Raw genomic sequence first — 15929 nt, 5'->3', positions numbered from 1 at the left:
CCCAAAAACATATATAATTTTTTCCTCAGTTTAGGGCGATACGTATTCTTCTACCTATTTTTGGTAAAAAAAAAATCTCTAAGCGTTTATCGATTGGTTTGCGCAAAATTTATAGCGTTTACAAAATAGGGGATAGTTTTATTGCATTTTTATTAATTTTTTTTTTTTTTTACTACTAATGGCGGCGATCAGCGATTTTTTTTTTTTTTTTTTTTTTTTTTTTTTTTTTTTTTTTTTTTTTTTTTTTTTCCGTGACTGCGACATTATGGCGGACACATTGGACAATTTTGACACATTTTTGGGACCATTGTCATTTTCACAGCAAAAAATGCATTTAAATTGGATTGTTTGTTGTGAAAATGACAGTTGCAGTTTGGGAGTTAACCACAGGGGGCGCTGTAGGAGTTAGGGTTCACCTAGTGTGTGTTTACAACTGTAGGGGGGTGTGGCTGTAGGTCTGACGTCATCGATCGTGACTCCCTATAAAAGGGATCACACGATCGATACGCCGCCACAGTGAAGCACGGGGAAGCTGTTTACATACGGCTCTCCCCGTTCTTCAGCTCCGGGGACCGATCGCGACGGAGCGGCTATAAACGAATAGTCGCGCCGTCGTCCCGGATTGCTCCCCGAGGGAATCCGCCCGCTGCATGTACCGGGGGGGGGGGGGTCCCGATCGGACCCCCCACCCGCTAGAAGGCAGGGACGTATATATACGTCGTCCTGCCTGTCCGTGCCATTCTGTGGACGTAAATAGTCATGCGGCGGGCGTTAAGGGGTTAAATGCTATTAATGTTTTGTTTGTTTTTTGTTTAAAAATAATAAACATGTCCTCCTTGCCTCCTCTGTGTAATGGTTTTGCACAGAGCAGCCCGGATCCTCTTCCTTCTCGGGGTGCTCCTGGCCCCTGCCGAGTACCCCCACAGTAAGCAGCTTGTTGTTGGGGGGGGTGGGGGGGGGTACTGGAGACAAACCACTGCTCCATATGCCCATTCTGAGTCACAGCTTAGCCCCGCCCCCTCTACTCATTGGCTCACTGACGTTGACAGCAGCGGGAGCGAATGGTGATCTGCTGCTGTCTCAGCCAATGAGGGGAGAGTGTCTCTGGACAGCTGATGCTCTTGTGCAATATCGCTAGACAGAGATGGGGATCAGGTAAGTAATTGGGGGGGGGGGCTGCTTTTAATCTTGATGCATAGGGTGCACCTTCTGCCTTTTACAGCCACTTTTACTCTCCTCTCCTCTCCTTGCAGCTCAATCACAGCAAGTAAAAATGGTGGGAAGTGATCTCATTCTGGATGCACAATATATCGGAGATCCCTCAGAGATCAACTGGAAGATAAATGATAAGAAGTTGGTGAACATGAATCTGATCAGCCCGGTGGATCCCATATTTTACAGTCTTAAGGGCAGAGCGACTATTGATGAAACCAATGGAAGACTCACCATAAGGGGCCTGACTATAGAGGACTCCGGGATCTACAGGGCGGAGGCGTTGGTGAAAGATGGTCATCAGATCACAGAGATTACCCTCACTGTACGAGGTAAGTCTTTACCAAAACTTCATAGAAGTGCCCAGGGCATTTGTTTCTTCTTTGAGAATCTTCTATTAATTGTCGGCTGAGACACAGGCTGGATATTATAGATCCTTGTAGTCTTCTCAGTCCGGCCAGCGTGCGTGAGCTCACCATTGCAAATAGGCTGGGTCTGCCACGACATACCCCATGACTCCTGGGGTGGCCAGTGAGCTTTTACTCTAGGGTCCACATATGACTGGGCTGTGGTGTTGTCTCACTCACAGTGGACCGGGCCACAGCGAGTGAGACAACCTATAGGTAAGGCAAAAGGCATGATGAGCTAGTATGCAGCACATTATGAAACACGAGGCTTCGGTATTTCAGCCGGTCCACGCTGAGGGAGGTGGCATGTTGCCTCGCTGTGTTTTCTGGGTATCGCGGCTCCGGCGCTGTAAGTGGCTGGAGCCGCGATTTCGACGCTTGCGCGCGGGAGACTTTTGTCCGGCATCTGCCGTGCTTTCAGCCGAGAATTCCCGATGCGCTGCTGAAGTATATGTTTTTGATGCTACTCTGGATGCTGCGCCATTGATATCCAGAGCTTCTGTTTCGGCAGTGGTTTTGCACCGCCTGATTTGGCTAAAATGCTGGTCTGCTGACCATGCTTCCAAAAGAGCCCTGGCGGATTTACCCTTCAAAGGTGGGAGGCTTTTTGGTTCCTCGCTGGACAACATTATCAAGGATGTCACTGGGGGTAAGAGCACTCTTCTCCCGCAGTCCTCTAAGGGGAAGGAGCCGCGCCGTAAGCCGGGTCCTTCTTTCCCCAAGCAGAAGTGGTATTTTCGTCAGTAAGGGACTGCGGGTAAACCCTCCCAGGCCGACAAAGTCTCATCTGGGGGACAGAAACGTCCCTGGGTGCGTAAGCCGAACAAGCCGGCGTCCAAACCCGCCACTGCATCAAGTCTTGCCCCCGGTTTAGCAGGTTCACAGCTCGGTGGATCTCCGTGCTCTCCGACCAGTGGGTCTGCGAGGTGGTCTCTTCGGGGTACAAGATAGTTTCTTTCCTATCCACCGAACAGATTCTTTCCCTCAAGTCTCGCTCTCCTTCCGGCTCGTCGATCTGCCCTACTAGGGGCAGTGCAGGACTTGCCAAGTTGCAAACTGATTTTACCCATTCCGCAGGACGAGAGGTTTTAGGGATTTTATTCTAATTTGTTTGTGGTCCTGAAGAAGGACGGGGTCTGTCCGATCTTGGACCTCAAAGCCCTAAATGCCTTCGTAAAGGTAAGGAAGTTCCGCATGGAATCAATTTGTTCGGTGGTGGCTGCGCTCCATCCGGGGGACTTTCTGGCGTCCTTGGACATCAAGGACGCATACTTGCATTTCCCAATTTGCGCAAGTCACCAGAGATTTCTGCACTTCGCGATAGGGGAGGACCACTATCAGTTTGTGGCCCTTCCTTTTGGTCTAGCGTCGGCAAGAGTTTTCACCAAGGTGCTCGCACCGATCCTAGCTTTGCTGAGACAGCGAGGCCTTGCCATCGTGGGCTACTTAGACGACCTTCTTCTGAGAGCAGCTTCTGGCTCAGAATTAGAAGAGGATGTGTCTATAGCCAGCCAGACCCTTCAAGAATTTGGGTGGGTGTTAAACATTCAGAAGTCGGTCCTGGTTCCGACTCAGCATTTGAAGTACCTAGGGTTGATCCTGGACTCCTCAGAAGCAAAGGTCTTTCTTCCCCTGGAAAAGTTGCAGGCTCTTCAGTCTGCAGTGAAGGTGTTGGCATCCTGCAAATTGTTGTCTCTCCGTTTTTGCATGCGAGTCCTGGGCCTGATGGTAGCCTCCTTCGAGGCAATACCGTATGCCCTGTTCCACACATGTTCTGCGGAAGGAGATTCTGTCCAAGTGGAACAAATCTCCATGGTCTCTGGATCTTCAGATTCAGATAAGCCACCTAGTCAGAGTCTCTCTGAATTGGTGGCTGAGATCCCTGGCTCTTTGGTCTGGGAAGTCATTTCTTCCCTTCCAGTGGACGGTGATTACAATGGATGCCAGCCTCACGGTTTGGGGGGGGGGGGGGGTTCTGGGGTGTCCAGTCGGCTCAGGGTAGCTGACAGATTCCCGTCTGCCAATCAATGTCCTGGAACTTTGGGCGATCAGGCTATGCCTCTCCTCGTGGTCGAGGAGGTTGCAAGGTCGCCCTATCAAGGTCCAGTTGCACAACGCCTCGGCGGTGGCGTATGTTAACCATCAGGGGGGAACATGGAGCTCGGCTGCAGCGTCCAAGGACGCTCGCACCCTAAGGTGGGCGGAACGAAGCGTGCCCTCTCTGTCGGCCGTCTACATTCCAGGCGTGGAAAACTGGCAGGCAGACTACTTGGGTCGCCAGATGCTGGACCAGTGGGAATGGTCATTGCATCAGGAGGTGGGGCACTCCGGATGTGGATCTTCTGGCCTCTTCTCTCAACCGCAAGGTGTTGAGGTTTGTGGCCAGGTCCAGAGATCCCTGGGAACACGCGTCGGGCGCGTTGCTGGCCCCGTAGGGTCAGTATCGGCTAATTTATGTTTTTCCCCCATTGAAGTTGCTTCCTCGGCTGCTCTGCAGAGAGGAGGCCGAGGGGGATCTGATGATTCTAATAGCTTCAGATTGGCCTCGGCGTCCTTGGTGCCTAGTAGCGGATGTACCCTGGCGGCTGCCAATGAGGGAGGACCTTCTGTCTCAAGGTCACATACTTCATCCTACTTTACAGTCGCTGGCTTTAATGGCATGGCTATTGAAATCCAGGTTTTAAGGGACCGGGGTCTTTCTGACTCGGTCATCTCAACCATGCTGAGATCACGGAAGTCTTCTTCCAGGAAAATCTACCATTGCACCTGGAAGGCCTACATTTCTATGTGCAAAGAGATGGGGTGGCATCCATAGACGTATTCCGTTTCCAGGGTCCTGCTGTTTTTGCAGCGTGGAGTGGATCAGAAACTTGCCTTAAAGCGGTAGTTCACCCTCACTTACATCATTTTTCCATCGAGACAGGCATTGTAGCGCGAGCTACAGTATGCCTGTCCCGATTTTTTTACCCCCGTACTCACTGTGTACTTGTACATTAAAGATTTCGGCTCCCGCGGGGAATGGGCGTGCCTATGGAGAGGGAGGATGATTGACGGCCGGCCCTGGCACGTCACTCTCCCCGAAGACAGCCGGAGTAGGTCTCGGCTCTTCACGGCGCCTGCGCACAGGCTATGCGCAGGCGCCGTGAAGAGCCAAGCCTATTTCGGCTATTTCCGGAGAAGCGTGACGCGCCAGAGCCGGCCGTCAATCATCCTCCGTCTCCATAGGCACGCCCATTCCCCGAGGGGAGTCGGTATCTTCGATCTACGAGTACAAGGTGAGTACGGGGATAAAAAAAATCGGGACAGGCATACTGTAGCTCGCGCTACAATGCCTGATTTTATGGTATAAGAAAAAAAAAAAAAAATTTTTTTGCGTTTATAGGGTGAACCCCCGCTTTAAGCACCATTAAGGGACAGATTTCAGCCCTGGCTGTGTTTTTTCAGCGGCCTTTTGGCGGCTCATTCTCTGGTGGGTACCTTTTTTTTATGCAGGGGGTTCGTCATATTCTTCCCCCTCTTAAACCACCTCCTCCTCCATGGGATTTGAACCTGGTGCTCTCCGTTCTTCAGAAAAAACATCAGAGATCCCTCTCTTGACACTATCTCAGAAGGTGGCCTTTTTGGTGGCCATTACTTCTGTCAGACGTGTTTCTGAGTTGGCGGCCTTGTCTTGCAAGTCGCCATACTTGGTCCTCCATAAGGATAAGGCGGTGTTGTGTCCGCAACCTTCCTTTCTTTTGAAGGTGGCTTTGTCTTTTCACCTTAACAAAGACATTGTACTTCCATCTTTGTGTCCTCGACAGGGGCATCCTAAGGAAGTTTTGCTTGATATTTTAGACATGGTAGGCGCTTTGCGGGTGTATCTGTCTGCTACGGCTCCGCTTCGGAGGTCTGATTCACTATTTGTGTTGGTGTCCGGTCCACTAAAGGGCCTGGCGGTCTCTGCGGCAACCATTTCTTGGTGGATCAGGCAGACCGTCATACAGGCTATAACGGTCACCACCGTTTACGACCTTCCATCCCATCCAAGACGGTTTATCGACACTCCAACCAACAGGCAGACCCAATCCATTCCATAAGAGTTCCCTCAATAACGAGACTGACAAGCTCTGTTACTGCGTCAAAATATGAACTGAACTTTTAATGGTTTCTTCTCAGATTTTTATGCAGTACAAGGCATGAAAGGAACAATCAACTCCCCACCCACACATCATACCGTGGGGGGCTTCAATCACATTCTTTGAGCTAATTACTAAACATTCTAGACATCTCGGCGCCGGGCTATAATTATCAGGACCTAATCACTGCACATTCCTTCATTAACAGAACTCAAACAAAACACCATCACACAATGATCTCTTCAATCCACATCCCTAGGCAGACGTTCTGTCTCCGCATACAGCTTGACACCTATTCACACCTCCTGAGCATCAATAGGCTTTAGACAGTGTTATCACACAATTAAAGGCCTTTCAAGAGCCAGCTTTATTTAACATGTTAACAGTCTTCACAGAGAGATGAGTCATAGAATATTCTTTGCAGGCATTAAGGAATATACTGTAGATCACTGTCCACTCCAAAACAATCCAACATGTGTCCCCCATCTCCTGGCTCAATCTGTGCCCAAAAGTTCTTAAGGGGCGGGTTCCCCCCTTTCCGGTCACGGTACGTTCGACCAGGGCAATTGGTGCTTCCTGGGCTTTCCGACATCAAGCGTCTGTCTCACTTTTTTTCCAAATTTTACAGGCGGCTGATTAAAGTTGCACCTCCTCCGTTGAGGAGCTCTGCTTGTTTGGGGTGAAGTTGTTTGTTTTTTACTGATACTGTTTCCACCCCTCGTTTTTTTGACACTGCTTGGGGACGTCCCACTTGTCAAGACTTGAAGGAGCTGTGTCCGTCCATCGATGATAAGAGAAAATAGGATTTTTTGTACTCACCGTAAAATCCTTTTCTCTGTCGTCCATGGACGGACACGGCTCCCACCCCTCCTTTTTTAGGTTTGTACTGCTTGTTACGAACTGAGGCTGCATGCTGCAGGGAGGAGGGTTGTGTCCGGAAGGGACCGCCCCTTTGGCGGGGCTGTTCAACTCTGTTAAAGTAACATGTATTTAATTACCATATTTTCCGGCGTATAAGACGACCCCCTAATTTTCCAGGAAAATGTTGATTTTGGGATATACTCACTGTATAAGACTACCCCCTTCCTACTAGTCTTTCTGGAAGCTGAGGGGTAGCCAGAACCGCTTACAGAAACAGGCTTTTTCAAATCTCACTGTGCCATTACATTCCTCACTGTGCCATTACATTACATGCCCCGACTGTGCCTGAGCTTGCCCCCTCTCTGTGCCTGAAGTTGCCCCCCAGTGCCATCACTCACTTTTTTTTTCGTGCGGTGACGGTCTCCGTGCTGCGCGCGTCAATGATTTAAAAGACGCTCCTTCTCCTCAGACTGTCCTGTGTTAGGTGGAACACAACATTTCCCAGCAGCGCCTCTGTTCTGTGTTCCGCCTATCACGGTCATCTTCTCATCTTGTCCGAGGATGAGAAGGCATCTGTGATGGGAGGAACACAGAACAGAACTGCTGGGAAATTTTGTGTTCCACCTATCGCAGAACACGCTGAGAAGAAGGAGCGTCTTTTAATTCACTGACGCTCGCAGCAGCCGGAGACTGTCACCGCACCGCCTATTCACAAAAAAGTGAGTGATCGCAGAGACCGTACCCGGCGTATAAGACGACCCCCGACTTTGGATGCATTTTTTTGCATCCAGAAAGTCATCTTATACGCCGGAAAATACGGTATCTAACATGTTTCTGCCTAGTCCTCTCCTATGAACCGGTACATAACCCACTTGTCAAGACTTGAGAAGGCTGTGTCCATCCATGGACGACCGAGAGAAGGATTTTACAGTGAGCGCAAAAAATCCTATATTTATTTTTTTATTACCTGAAGGGTTCCCACCATCCTTGGGGTCCTTTTTATGTAATTGTTTAATCACTGATCCCTTGTCATTTTTTTTCTTTTTTTCAGAGAGCAGCGGCTGCATCACAGTGAAGTTCCCTGAGGATCAGCCAAAAGGAAAAGTTAATCCAGGTCTGACTATACATAATGTGAAGCCTGAGGACCATGGCCAATATGTTCTAGAGGTTCTCCAGTCCAATGGTGAAAAACATGAGTTGAAAATAAAAGGTATGGAAATGCTTTGTGTTAGCATGCTCCCCTTTGCTGGGCAGGCTGCACCTTCTGCCTTTACAATCGCATTACCTCTCTCCTCGCAGGTCAATCACAAGTAAAATTGGTGGGAAGTGAAGTCACTCTGGAGCCACAATATAGAGGAGATCCCTCAGAGATCAACTGGAAGATAGACGGTAACAAGCTGGTGGACTTGGAGCTGAACACCCTGGATGATCCCACGTTTTACCGTCTTGGGGACAGAGCGACTATTGATGGAGCCAATGGAAGACTCACCATAAGGGGCCTGACTATAGGAGACTCCGGGGACTACAAGGCGGAGGTGTTGGTGAATAATGTTTATCAGTACACAGAGATCACACTCGCTGTACGAGGTAAGTCTTCTTGCCAAAGCTTCAAAGAGCCCAGGGTGTGCGTTGTATGTCCCTCTGCCCCACTATTGCTCCCCCCTCCTCCTCCGTACTTTTAAGGCAGTTTCTTACAGTAACAATGACCAGGAGTTGCTGTGTAAATATATTTTATCTGTAGAAGGGACCATCAGACGTAGTGTTTGTAAACATTGTTCGCACAAGAAAGAGCGATAAAAAGAACATAGTTTATCCGCCTTTCAGCTCCGGAAGGTTTTACCCACCCCCTTTATGACCAGGCCATTGTCTGCTATTCATTACTGCACTTAAGCCCCGGACCTTTAGGCAGCTAAATGCCCAGGCCAGGTTTTGTGATTCGGCACTGCGTCGTTTTAACGGACAATTGCGCGGTCGTGCGACGTGGCTCCCAAACAAAATTGACGTGTTTTTTTTTCCCCACAAATAGAGCTTTCTTTTGGTGGTATTTGATCATCTCTGCGGTTTTTATTTTTTGCGCTATAAACAAAAATAGAGCGACAATTTTGAAAAAAATGCAATATTTTTTACTTTTTGCTATAATAAATATCCCCCAAAAACATATATACATTTTTTTTTTTTTTGACACATTTTTGGGACCATTGTCATTTTCACAGAAAAAAATGCATTTAAATTGCACTGATTACTGTGAAAATGACAGTTGCAGTTTGGGAGTTAACCCCTACAGCGCCCCCTGTGGTTATGTTTCACCTAGTGTGTGTTTACAACTGTAGGGGGGTGTGGCTGTAGGACTGACGTCATCGATCGTGTCTCCCTATAAAAGGGGTCACTCGATCGATGCAGCCGCCACAGTGAAGCACGGGGGAAGCCGTGTTTACATACGGCTCTCCCCGTTCTTCAGCTCCGGGGAGCGATCGCGAGGGGGCGGCTAGAAACAAATAGCCGCACCCTCGTCCCGGATCGCTCCCGTGGGTTTCCGACCGCCGTATGTACCGGGGGGTGGGGTCCCCGATCAGACCCGCGGAAAGGCAGGGACGTACATGTACGCCCATATGCCTGTACGTGCCATTCTGCCGACGTATATCTACATGCGGCGGTCGTTAAGCGGTTAACTGACAATTCGTCGGTCATGCAACATTGTACACAAATGAAATTTTTACTATTTTTAAAAAATATATATTTTATTTACACACCAATGGAGATAATTAAACCATGTCTGACTATACATATTGTGAAGCCTGAGGACTGTGGGGATTATGTTCTAGAGGTTCTCCAGTCTTATTGGGGAGGGGGGGGGGAGAATATAAGTTGGATATAAAATGTATGGAAATGCTTTGTGTTATGGCACTCTCTGGCGCTCCCTCCCCTTGCGGCTCGGCACTCTCTCCGGCGCTCCCTCCCCTTGCGGCTCGGCACTCTCTCCGGCGCTCCCTCCCCTTGCGGCTCGGCACTCTCTCCGGCGCTCCCTCCCCTTGCGGCTCGGCACTCTCTCCGGCGCTCCCTCCCCTTGCGGCTCGGCACTCTCTCCGGCGCTCCCTCCCCTTGCGGCTCGGCACTCTCTCCGGCGCTCCCTCCCCTTGCGGCTCGGCACTCTCTCCGGCGCTCGCTCCCCTTGCGGCTTGGCAATCTCCGGCGCTCCCCTTGGCAATCTCTTCAGCGCTGCCTCCCCCAGCAGTCTCTGAGCTGTAATGGAGCAACAGCATAAGAATGTATGTTTCCTTGCATTGAATTTGAATAATATGTAGCGTGTGTGTGTGAGAGGTGTCCATTGCTTCCTCTATTTTCTTATTGTTGAATATCTGAGACATCCAGTGATGAAAGAAGTATATTCCATTATCCTACATTGACAATATTCCAAATAAAATCAGATTTAATTAATACTGCAGGACTGAATAAAAGGATGTAATGTAGTCATGAAAAAGTTGACCTTCCACTTTGGAATCAAACCAAATGAGTAATGAATTTTCAGCTTCAAGTAGAATTTTATATATATATATATATATATATATATATATATATATATATATATATATATATATATATATATATATATATATTTTTAGGGGGTTGTTGGTTGCAGTACTCTGAGCTGAGAGAGACTAACGGTTCCCTCGCACAGACTGGGAAAGTGTGAATTTGATCATTCCGCTGTTGTGCTTTACACTTCCTGCAGTACACACAGGAAGTGAGGGGAATGAGCAGATCATCGCTCTCCTCCTCCCATCCATGTGTGAGGGAGAGGGGAGACCTGTCAGCGCAGGCTCTGGGCTGTATGAGAGAAACGCTCTCAGCTCAGAGTCCTGCTGAGAAGGCACTGATGGGTGGCACCGTTGAGCACTGATAGGCTACACTGATAATCAGGGCACGGCAGTCAGAGAAAATTGGATGCATGCCCTCAGGGGTCATGTGGGAGGCAGTGTTCTGGGGTGGGGGGCCTTGAAGCTTCTAGTTATGCCTCTGATTACTGTTATGTAAATCTAATACATTTTCTATGTTTTGTCTTCAGAGACGGATGGCATTGTGATTATTGGAACTGAGGATGACAAAGTAACTCTGGCCGTACCTGATACAGAGAAGGTGACAAAGATAACTTTGAAGAAAGGTGGTGTCACCCTGTTCCAGTGGAAGGTCTCCGATCTCAAGCTTCACACCAATAACATCACTCTGGAGCCGGGATTTGTCACTGTGAACAATGTGGAAGGAAACAGATCATACAAAGTTGAGGTTCACTCAACTGACAACAGTATTACCAACCACAAATTGCTGGAAGGTAGGTACCAGATCAGTACTCTTCTATCATCCAGTGATGCAGAAAGTCTGTTCATCAGCAGTGGGGGGGATTACTCCCCATCATCTGGGGGTACAAAACCTCTTCTGGTGAGGAGAGAGGGGGTCACCCCCATCCTAGGGTATTGAAGCTGCTTAAGTGAAGGGCCACTCCCTTAATCCTGCAGTACAGATGGTAAGCTGGTGAACATTGAGGCTCGCTCCCATCATCCTGGGGTACAGAAAGTCTGCTGGGGAGCAGTGAGGGGGGGGGGGGGGGTCACCTTGTGTAAATACAAACAGTAGTTGCAGTATACTGGAGAGGTTCCATTACCCCAACAGAGCAGGTCTGGCAGTATTACAGAAGTTCAGTTGTGTGATATCTTCCTGGGAACATTTATACACGTACAGTATGTGTGAGCGCTGTCACTAACTTTACATTTAATTTTTTGAGGTTTATTCGGGTTTAAAACTGAACTTTAGGCTCAGTAATTGGCACATACATCGAAGGCAGAAGTTCTAGCATACCAATAAATAAAAAATCTGTAGCTGTCTTGTAAAGGATATAATTTTAGATCTCATATTATCCCTTTCTACAGAGTGGCTGGACTGGTCTGTAAACCCCCCCCCCCCCCCCCCCCATTTGCATGTCATTACAATTAAAGTTGTCCCGATACTAGTATCGGTATCGGGACTGATTCCGAGTATTTGCGGGAGTGCTCGTACTCCCGCAAATTCCCCCGATACCGAAATAGAATACTCCCCCCCATTGCTGCGTATGGGGAGGGGAGACATGGCTGCGTATGGGGAGGGGAGACATGGCTGCGTATGGGGAGGGGAGACATGGCTGCGTATGGGGAGACATGGCTGCATCTGTGGGGGGGGGGGGGGGGGACATGGCTGCATTTGGGGACACATTTAAAAAAAAGTATCGGTACTTGTACTCAGTCCTAAAAAAGTGGTATCGGGACAACCCTAATTACAATCAAGCAAAAGTATAGTGATCAATGGTATCACCCACACATCTCCTCAACCCCCCCCATCAGTACCAGCTCTTCTGCTATTCCTTGGGCCACCCTTTCCCAAGCATGGCTTCCTCCAGATGTAGCTGGACGTTTCTTGAGCAATTTGTCTCTCGGATAAAAAAAACACTGACACCAATCTTTCTTTTAGCTTTCTATAAGGAAGGTGGGGAATATGTTTTTCTTTATTCGTACATCATGGGACACAGAGCAGACTATAATCACGACCATCTTGGTTATTGCGCCACCTAAAGGGGAATGGACACTGGCCGACCTATCAAACAGGAAGTCCCCCCTCCCCCCCTCCCCATATAGCCCTTCTCCATACAGGAAGCTCCTTCGTTTTTTTCCCCAGTGTCTTGAAGGTGATGGTCACTGAAGTTGGGCTCTTTGTAAGATCACTGGGTCTTGAAGCAGACTGATCAGATCAGTTCGGTTGGCTGCAAGCTAAAGGGGACGGTACCTGAGCCTTGGGTGGGATGGAAGACTTGACAAGGATTGCCTGTAATGCAACCTTTTGGCCCTGGATCCTGCGTTACAGGACCCTGTGCAATGTCAACTGACCAGGGTGTTTTACGGCAGTGTGCTATACAGGTCCAAGGCAGTGGACCCACTTCTTATTGAAGTGTTTACTGCAATCTGTCGGGGTACTTGGGTGTGGATCTTTCTGACATCTAGGTTTAATGGCAAGGTGGACAGGTTTGTCTCCAGGGCAAGGAACCCGCTGGCAATAGCAGTGGATGCCCTTGTGACACTTTTGAACCATTTCTCCCTGGTTTACTTTACACCTTTTTGCCCGGTTCTACTGGTTCCGTGTGACGTAAAATATTGCAATGGTTGGCATTGTATAATCTCTGGACCAGGGGTCTCCAACTATGGCCCTTTAGTTTTTCAGGAACTACAATTCCCATCATGCCTAAATGAATGTCGGTCTTATAATGCCTCACGGGGTGTGTAGTTCCTCAACAGCCGTAGTTTGGAGATCAATGCTCTAGTCTAGGGTCTCTCCTAAAATAAAATTAAATAAATATATATATATTTAAATTTAAATAAATAAATATGTAGGGTTGTCCCGATACCACTTTTTTTAGGACTGAGTACAAGTACCGATACTTTTTTTTATGTACTCGCCAATACCGATACTTTTTTTTAAATGTCCCCCGTATAATGCAGCCATGTCCCCCGTATAATGCAGCCATGTCCCCCACATAATGCAGCCATGTCCCCCACATAATGCAGCCATGTCCTACATACCTTGATGCCGCACGTGCCGCCGTTAATCAGCGTGCGGGGAACATTACAGCTTTCGTTTGAATATCTGTATCCCCGCCGCGTATAGACACTCCCCCTTGCGCGGGATTGGACAGATCATCCGTCCAATCCCGCACAAGGGGGAGTGTCTATACGCGGCGGGGATACAGCTATTCAAACGAAAGCTGTAATGTTCCCCGCATGCTGATTAACGGCGGGTTTGCGGCGGCGGGGAACAAATATTCTATTTCCGTATCGGGGGTACGAGTACTCCCGCAAATACTTGGTATCGGTACCGATACCGATACTGGTATCGGTATCGGGACAACCCTAAAAATATGTATGTATGTATGTATGTTTGGGGGGTTCTTAGTAATTTTCTAGACAAAAATATAAATTTTTAAACTTGTAAACAGAAATTGCCAGAAAAGGCGTGGTCAGCATGTGGTAGATATAGAAGGAGGCGATGCCACTTTTCATAGTTCACTTTTTTCATAGTCTTCTTCAAGTGGTTAAATATCCTAGGGAAAAAACTCTGGTGTATCTGATCTTCAAAAAAAGAGGATTTCCACTTTAATTGAATGTTTGTAACTTTGTCACCCATCACAATCGGTAAGATCCCCCACATTGCTGACCCTCTATAACTGGTCTGAATGGAGACCCGGCATTGCCTTGTATTGGTCACTGCAGATCTCTGCCAGACAGGGTTGTATGAGGGAGGATTGGTTACTGTGTGGCAGATTGGTGTTCTTCCTTCTGGTAATTTGCTCAGTGAAGTCCATTGTGGCCAGAGAGCAGTGGTGGTGAGCCTTGGCAACCCAGATGCTTTGGAACTACATTTCCCATCATTTCCAACCCTAACTACACTGCAGAGTGCATGAGCATCATGGGAAATGTGGTTCCAAAACATCTGGAATGCCGAGGTTCTCCATCACTGCCATAGAGACTGATGTGATCTTATTTTCTGCGTATCAATCCTTTTCTCTTGTTTTTTTTGATTCATCGAACAATCAAGGTAATGAATCCCCAACTAACAGAGAAGCGGCGGAAACGACCCCTCTCGCTGAGAACGGTCAGTATACCGGCTTTAGTATGTTGTGTACAGTGCACCTGGAAAGTATTCACAGCGCTTCACTTTTTCCACATTGTTATGTTCCAGCCTTATTCCAAAATGGATTAAACTCATTATTTTCCAAAACAAATCTACAAAAAATTCCCCATAGCGACAACGTGAGAGAAGTTTGTTGAAATCTTTGCAAATGTATTAAAAATACAAAAAATACCATGGACATGGCTGTCGGAGGCTCCTCCCATGGGCATGGCTGTCGGAGGCTCCTCCCATGGGCATGGCTGTCGGAGGCTCCTCCCATGGGCATGGCTGTCGGAGGCTCCTCCCATGGACATGGCTAATCGGAGGCTCCTCCCATGGACATGGCTAATCGGAGGCTCCTCCCATGGACATGGCTAATCGGAGGCTCCTCCCATGGACATGGCTAATCGGAGGCTCCTCCCATGGACATGGCTAATCGGAGGCTCCTCCCATGGACATGGCTAATCGGAGGCTCCTCCCATGGACATGGCTAATCGGAGGCTCCTCCCATGGACATGGCTAATCGGAGGCTCCTCCCATGGACATGGCTAATCGGAGGCTCCTCCCATGGACATGGCTAATCGGAGGCTCCTCCCATGGACATGGCTTGTCGGAGGGCTCCTCCCATGGACATGGCTGTCGGAGGGCTCCTCCCATGGACATGGCTGTCGGAGGCTCCTCCCATGGACATGGCTGTCGGAGGCTCCTCCCATGGACATGGCTGTCGGAGGGCTCCTCCCATGGACATGGCTGTCGGAGGGCTCCTCCCATGGACATGGCTGTCGGAGGGCTCCTCCCATGGACATGGCTGTCGGAGGGCTCCTCCCAATACTTTGAAGCTCCTTTGGCACCAATTACAGCCTCAAGTCTTTTTGAATATGATGCTACAAGCTCGGCACTTCTATTTTTGTGGTATGTAAGGCGTTTGAGGGAATGGTAAGGGACTCTATACAGAAATGTCTCTGTGATAAGAGGTATCATAAGTGACAACCAGCATGGATTTATGAAAGACCATTGTCGAACCAACCTGTTATCATTCTATGAAGAAGTAAGACCCCTTTCACACTGGGGCTCTTTGCAGGGGCTATTGCGCTAAAAATAGCATCTGCAAACCGACCCTAAACAGCACCTGCTGTTTCTCCATTGTGAAAGCCTGAGGGCTGTTAAACTGGAGCGGTGCGCTAGCAGGACTGCTCCAAAAGTCCTATGAATGAATGAATGACTTGTATAGCGCAACGCATGCGAACTGAATCGCCTCTGGGCGCTTTTTCCAGCCAGTATCTGCTTGGCTGGTGCGGTCATTTTTACCCCATAGGACCATGACACGCTAGGGACACACAGTCATACACATCTTTGGAGCAGTGTGTTTACCTCTCCTTCCCATTGAAATCAATGGGAAACCGCGGCTATACTGTCGGCAATGCGCCTCTGCAAAGGTGCATTGCGGCTGGTATTGACCCTTTTTCGGCTGCTAGCGGGGGGTAAAACTGCACCGCTAGGGACTGAATCCTGCAGCAATTCCAAAGGAAAGCGTCGCTAAAAACAGCAGCGCTTTACTGCCACTGCACCTCCCGCCCCAGTGTGCATGTGGCCTAAGTGAGGAATTGGTTGGTTGGAAGTCCAGTAGACGTGGTTTATGTAGATT

At 48.7% G+C, this 15929-nt stretch overlaps 1 protein-coding gene across 4 annotated transcripts in view; it reads left to right on the top strand.

Annotated features, from left to right (window-relative positions):
• Positions 1-15929, top strand: part of LOC120921625 — a 65369-nt gene that overhangs the window by 40067 nt on the left and 9373 nt on the right. For 2 of the 4 annotated variants that reach the window (XM_040334136.1, XM_040334137.1), the window contains exons 7-11: positions 1254-1544; positions 7650-7808; positions 7898-8185; positions 10662-10925; positions 14198-14266. In XM_040334136.1, the coding sequence (XP_040190070.1) occupies positions 1254-1544; positions 7650-7808; positions 7898-8185; positions 10662-10925; positions 14198-14266 (1071 nt within the window). The remainder of the gene's footprint in view (positions 1-1253; positions 1545-7649; positions 7809-7897; positions 8186-10661; positions 10926-14197; positions 14267-15929) is intronic. The other 2 variants (XM_040334138.1, XM_040334139.1) reach the window with 2 other exon arrangements.

This window comes from Rana temporaria (genome assembly GCF_905171775.1).
Source record: "Rana temporaria chromosome 2 unlocalized genomic scaffold, aRanTem1.1 chr2j, whole genome shotgun sequence".
NCBI lineage: Eukaryota > Metazoa > Chordata > Amphibia > Anura > Ranidae > Rana > Rana temporaria.
This window is presented reverse-complemented; position numbering and strand designations above follow the sequence as displayed.